The sequence below is a fragment of the Zea mays genome, chromosome 1 (genome assembly GCF_902167145.1).
Source record: "Zea mays cultivar B73 chromosome 1, Zm-B73-REFERENCE-NAM-5.0, whole genome shotgun sequence".
NCBI lineage: Eukaryota > Viridiplantae > Streptophyta > Magnoliopsida > Poales > Poaceae > Zea > Zea mays.
This window is the reverse complement of record NC_050096.1, coordinates 40134874-40151810: the sequence shown is the minus strand read 5'-3', so window position 1 is coordinate 40151810 and position 16937 is coordinate 40134874. Positions and strand designations below refer to the sequence as shown.

Below are 16937 nucleotides of genomic sequence, written 5' to 3'. Positions count from 1 at the left end.
AGTTACAATGCTACGACATGCTTTTTAATTACTATGATAAGTATTCCCACTTACCACATTCCCTCATCGAAATAATTCTACGCCATAGGCCCAAGCAGCTCTTGGAAGGAGTCCACACCGTTAATTTTGAAACGCCACCATAGAAAACCATGAATAAGGTCATTCCTATTTCTACTTAATACAATAATTATTTCCCCCAAAACATAGATTTTGACGGTCACATACACATACAGCCCATATATCTTTCTAGGCAGAATTTAGGTCTATCAGACTACCACTAAAACAAAAGCGACATTTAAAGAACATTTTTAGTTTCAATTTCTAAGTTGAGATGAAAGTGACCATGGTTCTTTTCATGCCCTCTAACTGCATGTTTCTTTTGCAGTTGTTATGTTTGTGGACGTTCGATTCTCATTCTTTTCCACATTCTATGTTGCATATCCTTTTCTTCATCGTTGACATGGACCAACATGAACTATTATTTTTTTTTCTTTTCAGCATTGTGTTTGCTGCCTACTATGTTGCTATTTTCCTTCTTACCTTACTCCATCAAAAAAATATTACATCAGGGCTAGTTTGGCAACAAATGTATAAAAAACCTAGATAAATAATCCACCAAAGGGATGTTAAATGACACTTTAATTCCCTGAGAGGATTTTTCCTACTCGGGTGTATTTACATGTCACTGTTTGACAACCAAGGGACTAAAAACCCTCCTGAGACAAAATACTTCGAAAAATCAGAAAAATCAAAGAAAAATAAAATATTTAGAAAAGACAAAAACACAATGAAACATCACTAAAAATCTAAAAAAATACAGCAGACATGATCATCTAATATCCAACAAAGTTTAACTTAAATAACATCTAATACCAACAAAGTTAATCTATCCATAACATAATATCATCTCCATCCACACGTACAAATAGACAATATAACATAAAAACATAGTACAAGTCTCTTCATTAGAAACTTTGGCAGTAGAAGAAATTATGAGTTGAACTCCTTTTCACAAGCTTCATGTCGACTGTCATTGCATTTTCCTCCTCCATGTTAGCTTCATGTGTTGTTTCCACTTAACATTCTGCAAGTAACATCAATTAACACATGGTTTAGTAGCATAGCTGGAACCTCAGTTTAGTAATGGCAGTAACAAAAGGAGGAAGTATCATTACACAAAGCTCCAGCAAACCACAAAGCAGAACATACATGTAAATCTCAGAGGGCCTCCTCACCTCTGCTCCTGACGTTGGTCACTGCCTGCTGCTATCTGTTGCCTCAAGTCCCCAACCACAGACTAGTAACACCTGCCAATAAACACACCTTTGTTAGACCAAAAACAGAATGAAGCTTGCTCTGACTTGCAGCTCCAAGTGGGTTACAACCATACACTGAGTCCGCTGAGGTTAACAAGTCATTCCCTAATCTTGTTTACAAGATTTATACAAATATACAATCCTCTCGAGATCCTAGACAAAGAAAAAGTAGGAAAACATATTATTATTTGTTGGCAACTTCAAGCCTCGATTCAGTACATTCCGACAATTAATATACACTACTACAGTAAACCTCTATACAGGCAGTCCAGTTAGCCTCAACACAGGCGGTTCCAGGAACCGCTTGTGGTGCACCGCCTGTGATGTAAAACAACATCACAGGCGGTCAATCAAAAACCGCTTGTGATAGACACACATCACAGGTGGTCCAGTCTAAAGGAACCGCATGTGATAGACACATATCACAGGCGGTTTCTAATTCTAGCCGCTTGTGTTAGCCACACATCACACGCGGTTTCTAATCCTAGCCGCTTGTGTTAGACACATACCACAGGCGGTTTTAAATATAGGTCCGACTGTATTTCAATATACAGATTCCAGATTCATATGCAGATTCCAAATTCATATACAGAATTAATAACAGATTCATACACAGATTCATACACATATATGTTGCATAACAAGTTCCATACACAGATTCATACACATATCAAGTTCCATACACAGATTCATACACATATCAAGTTCCATATACAACTCAACATCTCAAGTTCCATAGACAACTGAACATCTCAAGTTCCAAACTAAAGATCTAAACACTGTGTGGTATCGTGTACAAACTTAGTTCTGGGAAGTGTTACAAATTTTGATTTGTATTGTAGAATAGCCCTTGTTGATGAAGAACTTCACAACGCATAAAGTAAAGCAAGTCTTTTACAACCTTAGCCACGCCGACGGAAACCAAATCTCTTTCTAACCATTTAGCATTGATCTTGGATTTAGGAACCTGCAATGAAAGCAAAAAGCAAGCAGTGCTAAGAGTAATGTGATGAGCAACAATATAACATAAAAATTGCAACATAGACAATGATAGCGAACTTACATCCTCACGATTGACCATGTAATGGAAGGTGACACGACACCATTCGCATACATAATAACCGCACATGACAGTACCCGGAGGTTGTTTGTCACCATATGGAAATAATGATATTGACAAATTAGGCTTGTCCTCTGGATGTTCACCGCCAAGATCTTTCCAATAAAAACGGTATGCACTGCATATAAGAATAGCATTGTGAGATTAATAATACATTTGTTAAGTTGTAATAAGTACAAGTGTGCAATAATAATCATACTTCTGTAAAATCTTCAAGAAGTCATTATACACATCCTTTTCCATTCTCAGTGAGTCGAAGACCACGACTTTACCATGCTTTGGAAAGATCATGATACAAATGTAGTGGTCACTATATAGACATAGACGAAAACACATGTTAAGATCACGATTGCCATGATTTGTAGTTCAAAACCATGTCGAGAACTTACTTAAAGTGGTGCGGAGCTATTATTAAGTCCTTGTCATGTTGTACATGATTATACATGGCTCGTCCAATGTATGCCGTCATTACCTTCATTTTCTTTCTCTGATTCTGTTTGACGGCTTTCTCAAATTTGTCATCATCCAAGTCTTTGTATTCTTCTCCATGTCTCCGAACAACTTCTTTGTAGCGAGCTTGGGATAACATCATAATGACTCTATCGCGGATGTAAGCAACCTAGAAATCATGGTTTTGTCTTGACTCTGAAATAAGATAATAAAGACAAAAAAATGCAGACGAAGAACATGACCAATACAAGCAGGACAATGGAGACTTCCAACGAGCTACAAATATGGTAAAACTTGTCTTTGTAGGAGTAGCTCCTCAATGTCTAAGAGATAGACTAAACTTACTATCTATGAGATTATGACTGTCAAACCCACAACTTCGACCAAATTGCGGTGGTCCAAGGTCCCAATCTAGTTCATGAGGTTAGATTAGTGGACAAGCTTCTCCAATCTAGGGTGTAGTCCTGAACCTAGTGGTTGCAGGAGTTCAACTCACCAAGGTTCTCATCGATGGCAGTAAGGGGGTTAAATTTCATCTTTGCGAGCATGCTAAAGAGGATGTGACAACCATACGGCGGCGCTCGGCCTCGGGATCTTACCAAATCGACGGCATGCATGGAGAGGGAGGGTGCTCTTACCAAAGGGATCTTACCGCGGTGGTCGGGGACGGCGGTGCTCGCGGCGCTCGGGCTCGGGGACGGCGGCGCTCGGGCTCGGGGACGGTGGCGCTCGGCCTCGGGCTCGGGGACGGCGGCGCAGTTGAACGGCCTGGCGGCGCAACACCTGTGTCAGCTCGGGCGGGAGTTAGCTAGGGTTCCGGCCGGAAGCAGCAAGCCTTTTATACTGTACACACATCGCAGGCGGATTTTTAGAAAAACCGCTTGTGATATATAACATCACAGGCGCTTTTTAATTCCGACTGCCTGTGATAGATTAACTTCACACGCGGTCGGAAATAAAAAGCGTCTGTGATGTTATATATCACAAGCGGTTTTTCTAAAAATCCGCCTGCGATGTGTGACGTACCGGTTCAAAGATTTCGGAGATCTAATCCGGACCGTCCAGGAGGGATCCGATGGCCCAAAATTCGCGGTACCCCTTCGGTGTACACATTTACATAAGAAACCCCTTGTTTTCGTAGAATAAACTCGTAGTTCAACTAGCAGTGTGCCCTGTGTCTTAGGATTATTACCCCGAGACCCCTGGATTTCTCTGGAATTGAGGCCCAGTCCAAAATGGTATTTAACCCGAGAATTTAAATTATAAAATGGATTTTTAATATATAAATAAGTGCTAGAACTTGTAAAATTCATAGAAATTTTATTTTTAATCAAAATCAATCCATTCCAGTTTCTAAATTTTTGTAATATTATTAGCTATCACTTAGAATCTCTATTTTGTCATGAAAACAGTAATAAAAATAATTTCAGTAATTGATCGCTTGAAACGTTTGTTCTCAAATCCTAGCAGGGTGGCTGAGCTTATGTGTTGGCATTCTAAAAATCGCAAGCAGAGTAACAAACAGATTCGACACCCTGCTGATGCATCACAATGGAAAAATTTCGATCTTATGTATCCTGAGTTTGCCAAAGAAACCAGAAATCTAAGATTTGCTTTGGGTACAGACGGAATGAATCCATTTAGTGAAAAAAGAAGTGTACCTAAACATGAGGGTAAACTATGTGGGAGAGGGAGAATGGGCAGTAAAACTTTTCGCGTTGAGGATTACAAGCTAGTACATTATGCTCATGGTAGTGTACTACAACATCTCACGATAGCCGAGCCTTACATAGAGGAACACCTAGATGAGCTTCGTTTCAGAACCTCACAGAGGACTGGATCATGAGGAAATATGGGAACTCTTTGGACTCACATCGTTTCAGCGAATGGTTAATGGACAAAAACATCTCATTCGGAGACTCTTTGGAAGACCACATATCGATGTGTTCGTATCGATGCTTTTGACCTACAGGGACAGAAGACCACATATTTTGAATTCATAGAGGAAATATGGGAACTTGATTATGGCCCAAGCATGAAAATACTCTTATTTAAGTGCCAATGGGTACAACATCTCGTGGGGGTGACAGTGGATAACTACGGACTCACACTGGTAGACTTAAAGAAAGTATGATATAAAGATGACCCATGGATTCTCGCCGAATGTATTGCACAATTGTTCTATGTACTCGATTCAGCAGATGAGAAGATGCATGTAGTTATTTATGGAAAGCAAAAAATTGTTGGAGTTGAGAATGTGGGAGACGGAGATGAGGAATACAATAAGTATGAAGAGATGTTCGTCTTTAATGGTCCAGAGAGAATCAAGCATGTGGAAAAGAAAATTGATAAGAACTTAAAGCCATACATGCGGAAAAATGGTAGTTCATGAAAATTGTATGAATCAAATTGTATTTATTAGCATGTATGATCGACTATGCATTGTGGTTGCCAATTAATTTAAAATCTCGCTAGTTATCTATGTGTGCTATTAAAATTCATTTAAATTGTATTTGCATATTTTTGTTAAAAAGTAAAATATTAATTTATTTAAATTGTATTTGCATATTTCTGTTAAAAATTAAAATATTAATATGGTAATCAAATCACAATCACAGGCGGTTTTTTCATTACGGTCCGTTTGTAAAAAGGATAGAGCACCACAAGCGGTCCGAAACAAAAACCGCTTGTGATACTAATACATCACAGGCGGTCCGAATAGCCTGGGACATCCAGTCGGTTTTCTAACCGAACCGCCTATGATGTAAAAAACCTACTGCTTGTATAGAGCCAAATTGTACTAGTGATATATATATATATATATATATATATATATATATATATATATATATATAAGAAGACGGGGAACCATGCCCAAACATCACAGAACGAGCTCCACGCCAAGAATGTGTCACTTACACATCTTTTTAATACCACACAGAGAGAGACAAGCTAGGAAATTTGGAACATGAACAAGAGAGGAAGGAAATAAAACACAATATTTCTGGATCGGACGGAGTGCTAAAACCAGAACTAAGAATATATGTCGCTCGACAGTAACAACAAACAATAATAGCAGACACCACCTTTTCTTCCCAAGATCCAGAACGACAGGCTAGCTACCACCAATTTACATCTACAAGAAACTACTTCTGCCCGCACCTTTTCTTCCCTAGATCTATGAGAAACTGAGCAAGGACAAGCAGAAAGTAGAAAGGGCATGAAGATGCGAGCAGCGCTGGCTAACCCCTCACCTGAGGAGGCGGAGTGACTGAGGCGACAACATGCTCGGAGACTCTAGGCCAGAGAAGGCGACGTGCTCAGGCGACTCCAGCCTCCAGGCGAGAGGAGCGGGGGCGTGCTCGAGCAACGGCAGTCGACGGAGACGGCAACGTCGGGCGACTCTAGTGGCAGCGTGCTCAGGCGAGCGGAAGCGGGGCGGCGGCGTGCTCGAGCGACTCTGAGCGAGAGGCGAGAGGAGACGCGACATGCTCGAGAAGTGGAAAGTCGCCCGACGTCCAGAGGCCGGATGCGTTTCCACGCAGAAATTTGCCTTGGGATGGGCTGATATCCGCACGAACCTGTCTTCCAAAGAGGTTGAATCTCTGTCCCGTGTAAATTTCATACTAGGTTGTCGGTACAGGGAAATGACGAGGTTTCCTGCCGCGAAATGGAGCCCTTAATGATATAGTGCCGCGATACAAAGACATATCTAACCATCCGTGCTTGATTACCTTTTACAGAACAAAATGATCCATTTCTATCATTGCACAACGACATTGCTGGTTCTGTTGACTCCGCCTACAACGGATACTTCCAACATCTTTATGTAACTAGGGGGTGCCCGTGCGTTGCAACGGAAACACATAATACCACAATACTGTTATGAGAAAAGATTTCTTAATACATTTGTGATCCTATCCATACATAAATTTTGTTATTTTAATCTAGTTGTTTCATCACTGCATTGCAAACATCAATACCTTACAGACTTTTATATATGATATTTAGGTACACGTGTGTTACTACAATTTTTAAATGAATTACCATGTAATTGATTCAAAAGATCCAAAGAAAAAGTATGTAAGCTTACCAAAGTTTAAGAGAACTTACCCGACAACCAGCCTTCATCATGTGCATTACAAGTTAAGGAATTAATACATAAGAAAAACATCATGTGCATTACAAATTAAGGAATTAATACATAAGGAAAACAAAACAGGAACAAGAATAAAGCATGTCTGGTTGCATATCTAGATTTGTCAGGCGCATAAGAAAAACATAATTAACCAAAAGTGAAATACTAACATCCAACATCTTCGCCATCCTCATCCTACCATTTGTCTACTCAACCTTCAAGAACACAAGTCCTTTTTCAGGAGCCTTGGCCACCAACCGCTCTCATCTTTCTTGTTCTGGTAGCATATGGTTCTTGGGACAATAACTGCTTTGCTCTCCTGCAAATAGGAAGGCCAATACAATCAAAATCTAAAACGCTACATTCAACATGTATTAAATAGACAACATCAAACAACTCAAGATCAAACTCGCAGGGCGAGTCATCTGAGCCCTTAGCTGACAAGTTGAAATGACCTTTAGGCTTTAAGTTCTGCTTCACACCCTTGGCGTCAGGCAGCTCTATCGTCAAAAACACCATGCCAGATCAAAACTGTACAGACAAACCAAGTCGCATCAACCCAAATCTAGAAGTACCCAGGAAATCCGATGCCATTTTATGTAGTCATTAGAGTAACACCAATATCATTAAGCATGCAAAAAACAGAATACAGAAAGTCATCAGCACAAGGAGTAACTTGATAATGTTACAGGTGTCCCAGATTAATGATTCTAAATAGAAATTATTAACAAGGGGGAAAAGATGGTTGAAGAATATATCTGGAGATCAGAACAAGAACCAACAAAATACAATCCTATGTCCACACTAATTGTCTCATTTCATGAGATTTTTTTAAAAAAATTGAATGTGGACAAAGCAAAGAAAAACCAAACATATACAGGTAGTGCAATAGATAAAAGACTTAAAGAGCAAAACTCTTTGGATTTAACCGATTTCTCATCTAGACTCGGGACAAAATTTAAAAAACAAACATCACTGCAAACTGCACGTTTATACGAATACTTTCTAAGTTTAGAGATCCTTTTACCATTAGCGCAGAAGCAAATGTTATCATGAATAACCTATGAAGTATCCAAATGTTACTAACCTTCAATCATTACCACGCAAGCGTCGCAGGAATAACCTATGAACTATTCAAATGTTGCTAACCTTCATTGCTTCAGCAGTGTAGTGTGAGGATTTCAGATCTAAGGGCTTGAAAGGAAAAGCATTAGGGCCATCTCCAACTGAAGGAGGACCACCTCCAAATCTAATAGGATCATTGTCATACTGAATGATACTTGAATTCTTGTGATGACAGCCTCATGGTCAGCATTTTTTGTACTATACTGACCATGAGGCTGTCATCACAAGAATTCAAGTACTTGAACAGTATCAACTGTAAAGTTCATCTTTTCTTTATACTTGAACACACAACAACTTTGAATAGTATCAACTGTAAAGAAAAGATAAACTTGTTAACAAAACACACCATACGATCATACCAAAGGGCAAAGTCTAATAGTCAGGTTAGTTCGGTGAAAGATAACGAGGATGAGAATGAGGGAGAATACCATGTGTCAGTTTTAACCAAAAGTTTAGAAGTCGTATTTCGTCCGGCCACTTCTCAAGATTAGGCATAGCATATCAGACATCTTAGAGGTTGAGTTGTAGAAATTCCATGCCTCAAGCATCAATCGCTTTCTTGAACCTTTGAAATGGACAACCTGAAAAAATGGTACAAGAATTATTCTGGATGTCACAGTAAATAGAAACCATATTCAGCAATGTTACACATCATGCACATTTATTGAATTAGTATACTCCTGCACAAATGATCCATATTTGCATGCTGACAAACTGATCATCAATCGGAGCATAGCTTATAACAAAAGAAAACACCATGGATCCACAATGCACAGTATTATTGCAGTTTCTAGAAATTTATTTGAATTATAAATGACATATGAGAGAAAAGGTAACGGTGAACCAAATCTTCCTAGTTTTTACATCTATGTTAGCAGCATGCATTCATGTGTAAGGAGCCTGTAGAATACTATTTTCTATTAATATTATGCCACAATTTATTTCCATGAAGAAAAAGAGCAAAACACTGACCAATTAAGTTCCTTACAAGTAAGAAAATGTTATACCTTAACATCCAAGGGTATACCATGAAACTGTCCAGCACCCTCAGGCGGGGTCCAATTATAAACAACACAAGGCAAGAAGAGAACAGATGTTCCATTAACTTCACCAGTAAATGCTTCATGCTTAGAAAATTTTCCCAAAGCCGATGGTAGATGAGACTTGACGACCCATGCAAGTGCTAATTGGTCACCAAGCATACGGGAAGCCTTAATATATCTTAAGCTGTAAGTTCCAAGGACCTGTTTCAAGAATTCCACAGCTCTGAAAAAAACAGAGTTTAATTTGAAGTTTGCTGGCTGTGTATAATACGATATATTCAATAGCTGTCAACTTACTTAGTGATGCCATCCCTGGTTCCTCTTACAGCAACAAACCCAGAATTCAATGGTTGCCCTTTGTTATTACAAAAAGTAACAGCCAGATGAAAATGGGGATATTTTTCAAATATATGTCCAAGATCATCAACCACTGCTATATCGGAATCAGTTAAAACAAAATGATTCAGCCTCTCCGTCCTATCAAATTCCACAAGCTTTTGCTCCAGAAATGCCTAAATATGAGGATAAGATACATAAATATAACTCTTACAGTGAAAATAATGCATAAAGATGATGATAGCAGTAATACATGGATCACATAAGTAATTTTGAGAAAGCATATGCATAAAATTTTATGATCTAAATGAAGCCGATACACTTACAATGTATGTCTTTATTCTCTGAAGCATCAAATTTCCGCGAGAATAGTTTCCTTCAATAGGCAATAGTGTAGCACTCCCTTGATTTACTGAAAATTTTGAACCAGGATCAGTCAATATGATCACGTCACTTCATGGCATTGATACCTGCAGGGATATTTTTCAAATACATGTTTTTGTTACATACTGAATGATACTTGAATTCTTGTGATGACAGCCTCATGGTCAGAACGAAGGGCAGCTGCGGCGCATATTTCACCTGCAGCAAACAAACAGACAGACAGACAGATACAAATCTAGCATTGCTTTGCATCACACTACTCATCTAGTACATAAAAAGAAGGGGCGATGGATTTACATGGAGATTCTGAAGCTGGATTTCTCCATTCGATGGCCAGCTCTGAGCCAACTTGTTTTCTGACATGACAAGCGGGGCTCTGCAGGAACGCCCATGTACTGTAGGATTCTCTCTACTGATATGATCTTGTTCTCCAAAGTGCACATGCTTCAGACAACCTGTGCTTGCAGCGTGTTCAGAGTAAGCCCGTACCTGATCGCAAGGCCAGCAATGCCTGAAAGTTGCTTAAGAACCCGCATCATTTAAATCCTATCCCATTTTAACTGGAACAGCTACAAGTAATGCTCGATTCAAAGCGATACCTGGATCGATGAGACCGGCCGGTAGGTTGATCGATGAAACTATATGACAGGTGAGTAGTCTGCATTATCACAATATGAAGTGATGATACCCATAAGTGTAGCCATAAGCATGCTCCTCCCTTTACATGGATCTAAACCATCAAATGAAGATTTCTTTCTTAAAAACAAAATATGTTAGGTGCAATGAACTAATTGTATCTCAAAAAACCAGAGCCTAGAACATTATGACATTAAAAAATCGTTGTGGCTTCTCATAAACTAAAGTACACATGAGTATGATCATAAGATAGGCCACAAGTTATACTCACTCAACATCTGAATACTTCTGTGGAATTAAACTATTGCAAACTTGTACCAAAACGCATTATGGCAATCAACCATAGCCGATAAAATAGGTTGAAGACCTTGCATTACCATCTGTAGTTTACAACACATGAACCGGCAAGGACAAGAAACATGAATGGAACTACTTAAACACTAATTTTAGTTGGCGTCAATATGAACTACCAAAAATGAGCGGCCTAGGTACATTCGAAAAATGAAGCATGACTTATGGCTACAAGCAAGAAAATCTAAAGAACAAGATGAACGATAGCACAGATTTTGGCTTTGATTCTTTGGAAGAATAAAGAAAACGATTTACACTTGAGTAATCTGCAAATAATTTCATTAAAAACTTTAGTTTGTACAGCTGATAACAGAGAATGGAGTGATGCATCAAGTAAACATGAACAATCTGTCAAACAAGAAATTGTATACCTACCGGCTTTCATGGTTTCCTCTGAGAATGGTGATCCTCTGAGGATATCGAACTTTTAAAGCCACCAAAAGCTGTTTGTTTGCAGTGGATAGAATCAGTGCCAAGAATTAGTAAAGTTCTACAATTTAGAGATTTGAAGTAGGAACAACAAAAGGCAGATGTGATCAGCTTTTCAATATAGTGCACACTACACAAACTATACTGCTCATGACAACTATGAGTAGATGAATATGCTGATGGTGCTAACATAAAGCCATGTGAGTCTACACTTACTGTGACAGTTTCGATAGAGTAGTAACCACGGTCAACATAATCTCCCATAAACAAGTAGTTCGTATCTGGACACTGGTTGAAGTGAAAGTTTCAAGATACTGAAATTTCAACATGTTCCTTACTAAATCGGAGATTAAACAGAAGCAAATGAATAGAAAATAGTGAGGTACCTTTCCACCGATTCGGAAGAGTTCAGCAAGATCATGAAATTGTCCATGAATATCACCGCATATAGTAACAGGACTCTTTACAGGTTGCAACAATGAAAACAAAACAAATCGGCAAAAGTCAAATAACACGACCAACCTCATCTGTGAATCCGCCATATAAACAGCGTAGATTATCCAAAGAGTCCATCTTATCTTCTTGTATTAAATGTTTGTTAAAGCTATACGTTTCAGAAACTTCAGGTGTTCCTTTCCCACCACTGACATTTTTTTACAAGAAGCTTAAAAAGGTGGGTTCAGGGTTCTTTCATCAGAACTTGAGGATGATGTGTGGGGATGAAGGTACAGTAAAAGATGTCATAAATCTACGCATTTAGTTAACAGGCATAAATTTAGTTTGTGCAAGGTGGGGTGGGGTAGAGTGTGGACTGGGAATTAAACAATTTTTTATTGCTAATTGGGTCGGGTCAAAGCTTAGGCTAGACATGAAGAAAAGCTAACCGGTCCCAAACAAAATAATATCTCAACTGGTAATGAAATGGGATTGCTGATGACTCAAGCCAAAGCAATCAAAACAGCGAACCTGAACATTGCTTTCCTCCATCAGAATCTCCTTTGCCTTCTCACAAAGAGCTCTAACCTGTAGCATAAATTGCAGTGGATCAGAACCTCCCTTCCAGCAGAGCAATCAATCGTAGATATTAATTCTGTTCTATAACCTCCCTTCCCAGCAGAGCAAATCAACCGTAGATGTTAATTCTAAAGATCCATTAATAACATGGTGCGATTTTTTTTACATCTTGGAGCAACTCTAGGCCCCCATTTCAGCATAAATCGGAGGAGAAAAGGTTATATGGCTCCCAAAGATCATGGTGAAATGAGAAGATAATTGTTTTCAGATGAAGCAGAGAAATGAACTCAACCTAGAAAAACGTCTCGATAAAAAAAGAAGGAGCGTCCCGCTCAGCTCAGAACCACATTCCCAGCTCGCAACCGCCCAGGCCCAGCACCCGCCCGAGCAAACCAAACGCTCCCGCCAGCCATAAAGATTAGTCACCGGGAATCAATATGATAGGTGAATGAATTTGTATATATGGAGAGCAGTAAAATTAGTCACCGGGAATCAATCAAAAGCACATAAAGATGTAAGCTTTGAATGAATAGGAAGCGAGATCATCTGGTCAACTGCTACACCCAACCTTCCGTAGTATCGCTAGCTAGGGTATACTCTACCGTTGTTTTGAAAACCAGATGCCAAATCACCAAGTCAAAAAAATGAGGACAAATTCACCATTAGACTTCAAAGTAAGGGCATGAACACAAATTGTCCATATAAATTTAAAATTAACTTCTAAATTCATCTACAAATTTTACCTTGTTAATATTTAAACTCATGGGTTGGTTTATTCCACTATTCTGGTTATCCATCAATGGATCGTACCACAAGGAAGATATGAACGTCTCCATTAGCAATTATAAGAGCCAATCCCTCAATAATAGCTGTTTTACCAGCACCTGCTTCACCCAACATAATTGGATTTATTTGTTCGCCACCATATAATCTGAACTATTCTTTCGATCTCCTTGTGACCAATAACAGGATCAATTAATCCTCCACTTGCTCGCATAGTCAAATCCACACATAATTGAGCTAGTGAAGTATTCTCGAAAATGACAAATAAAACAAGTCAATTTATACAATCAACTCTATCACCAAGAATAGTGCAATAAACTCCAATAAGTTCAACCTCTTACCTTTCTTTTTATTTGAATACTTGACAATTGCAGACTTGCCAGCTCTCGCGGTAGACCTCTCACGTACTTTGAAAGGAGATAACCCCCACGGGCTCTCTGGCATCTTTAGCAAGCTCTCCTTGGATTCAGTTAAGTGGCTATTTTTCTAGATGACTTGGATCTGCTCCTAAGCAACAAGATGCAGTGGACCAGTAAAACACACTAATAATGAAAAAGCAAAATAGGGAAGTTTTATCTACTTTTATCTACAACAAACGCAAGTTTCTTTTGGGAGATTAATCAACTGCATCCATCTATTGCTACTGATTGCTAGCTGTTACATTTACAACTGCCAGGCTGCTGAATTTGATATGTCGCTTGTTGCCTACAGAGCTTATTACCTTATTGCTCTAGTTGCAAGTAACTAAATGCATTTGTTGTCAGTTGTCACACTCCAAAGGAGTCTGATTGCTTACTTATCAAGTTATTAGAGACTAAAAAGGTTGGTGTCTTGTTGCTAATTAGCAATATTATTGTGATTTATATACCGCTGACCAAACACGATGGAAAATAGCAGAGTATGTAATAGAAGATTACCACCAACCTCTTGATGATTCTGCTGGTGGTGGGATCGTCCAGGTCGAAGATGCCGAGAGCAATGTGCTCCGGCAAGATGAAGTTGTAGCCAATGTTCCTCGTCCTCGAGAACAGACGACGACCTCGAAGACCCGCTTGCTTGCACCCGAGAATGGCACGTCCGTGGCCAGCCCGGTGGCAGCTTGCGCAGGCCCGGCCCTACCCAGAGAGTCGCAGCACGCCTCTCGCTCGCTCTCCCAGTGAAGGGGAAGTGGAGGCTAACCAAGGGTGGCTCGCTGTCGAGTAGAGGTTCACGTCTCGGGGTAGGTGGCACGGACCTGCAGTGACGATGAATGATGGCGTATGTTGGACGCGGTCGGTGGTTCCATGTTCTTCTTGGCAGCGTCCTCGCGTATGTTCAGGTGTAGCTCTAGCCTTGCTCTTGCGTCCACCGCGGCGGCGCGACTGCTCCTCGTCTCCTCCCTTTTCCTCCCGGACGGCGGGGGCGTGGATGGAAAGGGGGCGCCGGCGATGGGTGCGACATGCAAAGTTTGTTTGGCAGCATGGATGGCAGGCACAACACCTGTGGATCGTGGGTGTGGGCTCGAGGATGGAAGGGCCGCAGATGGTGGCGTGGGGAGGAGGTTGGAACTTGGAAGGTGGGCACGGATGGTGGGGGAACCGACGACGAGGGCGGTGGGGCAACGCCAAAGTTGGGGCGATGCTGGGTGACAATCACAACGGGGAGAATGTGTTGTTGGCGGGAGCGGCGACAGTGGAGGATATGGCGGTCCTCAGTGATGTGATGGGGAAGGGCACAAGACCGAGGCACCGGGCATCGCGCAAGGTGGGGATGGGACGGGCGGGGGCAGGATGGCCTCTTTTGTCTTCACCGGCGGCGGTAGGGCTTCCTCTTCTGTCTTCACTGGCGGTGGCGGGGCTTGGTCCTCCTTCTCAGCAGTGGTGGGGCTTGCTCTTCCTTGACCGTGCGTCGGGCAGGAGTTGAAGGTCACCAACTATCCGCCGCATCCGTCGCTTGCCGCGCATGGCGGGGGTGGTTGTTGGCACCACACGGATGAGAATGTCACAGCTTGCGCGGCATTCAGTTGGGCTGCGCCGATCGGGTCTTCCATCACCACCGCGCATGCCCACAAGGCCGGATCGAGGAGTAGTAGCGGATCTGGCCTCGACATTCCATGGCGGCGGCGGTCTAGCGCCGCGACAGGAACCGAGCCCCACCGCTGGCCGCGACAGGAACCGGGCCCCACCGCGGGCCTCGACAATGATGTTGGGGGAAGGAGGTAGGGCGCGACAGCGGTGTTGGGGGAAGAGTGGAAGACAACGTGGGGAAGGAGGTAGGGCGCGACAGCGGTGTTGGGGGAAGGAGGTAGGGCGTGGGCGACGGGATTCTCGGCGAGGTGTGTGGATGACGGGAACGCGAAGGGAGCGGCGTTGATGTCGGAGGGGGCGGGCGTGGGCGGCGAGATTCTCGGCGGGCGCGGGTGCAGGCGGCGGGCGCGTGCGTGAGGGGGCGAGCGGGGGCATGGGTGGTGGTCTACACTATTCTCTTAATAGTTAGTAGAGATATGGTACTAATGTATTTTGTACGATAACATGTATGCACCTAAGACATATATAGACATGAACGTCTCAAAATGATGCTTTTAACATCTCTTTATGTAATATGTCACTAATGTATTTTGTACGATGGCATGTACGCGCCTAAAACAAACGATCTCTCTTTTGCGTATGTATATACAAGTCAGTATTTTGGTCTACTAAAACAATTGTTTTACTGCAGACGTATTAATGGTAATAAACATTGTTACCATATTTATCTATGATCTTGTTTTTTCACTTCTACATTGCTACATTAATTATATTGTCAGTACATTTAAAATAATACACATGCACATACTTCTGTTTATTATCACCAGAGACCGAATTTTTTGTATTTTAGCCCTTTATTAGGTTTAAAATCACGTTTAGACCTAAAAAAATTTTAAACTCAATTTTGGACCCTTAGCTCGGCGCCATAGCCTAGCTCGGCGCCACAGGCTATGGCGCCGAGCTATGACGTGGCAGCAACGGCTACTTGCTCCTAGGGCTGACCTGGCTCCGACGTGGTGGTGGCGCGGCCTCGTAGCTCGGCGCCACAGATTTTGGCGCCGAGCTACGAATTCCTATAAAAACACCCGCGCGGCAGGCCGAGAGCAGCTCATTTCATCCCATTTCCAAACTTCGTCAAAATTTGCTGGATTCAAATATTTGAGTTGGTTCACTTCGTAGATCAATGTATGATGTCCAACTAATTCGTTTTGTATATTGGGTTGTTAGTTTAATAATTTGTATACACCTATTATATTATCATTTCGACTATTAGTTTGTGTAAACTTATTATAAAGCATAATAGGTACAAGTGATAATTATAATCGTTTATTAGATGAAAGACATGTACCGAGAGGCGTTGTGGCAGAAGAGAGGTCGTCCTCGGGAGTTATATCCGGACGTATCTAGTAAGGATGCTCCTGTTCCTCCTGAACTCCCCGTGCCTAACTGTGACTGTGACAGACTGGCTTGGGTACATCAATCACAACATCCAGACACGGCTGCTCGCTGCTACTACCTTTGTGGCAGTTTGGACGTACGTAGCTTATGACTTGTCACTTAATTTTGTTCGCATTCATTATTTTGTAGATATGTAATAGTGCTTCTTTCCATTATTTTAGGGACATCAGAGGTGTTTCTTTTTCCAGTGGATCGATGGTCCTGATAAATTTGACCCTCGATATCTTCTTTTCGTTAATTGGTTGAGTGGAAAGACCAGTCATGATCGTTTTAAGCGTTGGGTACCTCCTCCCCCGAATCCTCCACCAATGACGGATGCGGAGAAGGAGGTAGCAACAGAAAGACGGA

General features: G+C 41.3%; 2 protein-coding genes across 2 annotated transcripts; both read right to left on the bottom strand.

The window, feature by feature from the left end:
• Positions 1–8601: 8601 nt before the first annotated feature.
• Positions 8602–9896, bottom strand: LOC103634393 (uncharacterized). Its single transcript, XM_008655927.2, has 4 exons — positions 9855–9896; positions 9490–9704; positions 9157–9415; positions 8602–8730 (listed from the first exon to the last, which is right to left on the bottom strand). The coding sequence occupies exons 1-4, from the start codon at positions 9879–9881 to the stop codon at positions 8602–8604; spliced, it is 630 nt and encodes a 209-aa protein (XP_008654149.1). The 5' UTR covers positions 9882–9896.
• Positions 9897–9906: 10 nt separating this feature from the next.
• LOC103644573 (serine/threonine-protein phosphatase PP1 isozyme 1) lies at positions 9907–13242 on the bottom strand. Its single transcript, XM_020541331.1, has 10 exons — positions 13153–13242; positions 12295–12384; positions 11715–11798; positions 11545–11616; positions 11275–11342; positions 11155–11165; positions 10512–10550; positions 10368–10423; positions 10049–10110; positions 9907–9940 (listed from the first exon to the last, which is right to left on the bottom strand). The coding sequence occupies exons 1-10, from the start codon at positions 13240–13242 to the stop codon at positions 9907–9909; spliced, it is 606 nt and encodes a 201-aa protein (XP_020396920.1).
• Between the last annotated feature and the right edge of the window lie 3695 nt (positions 13243–16937).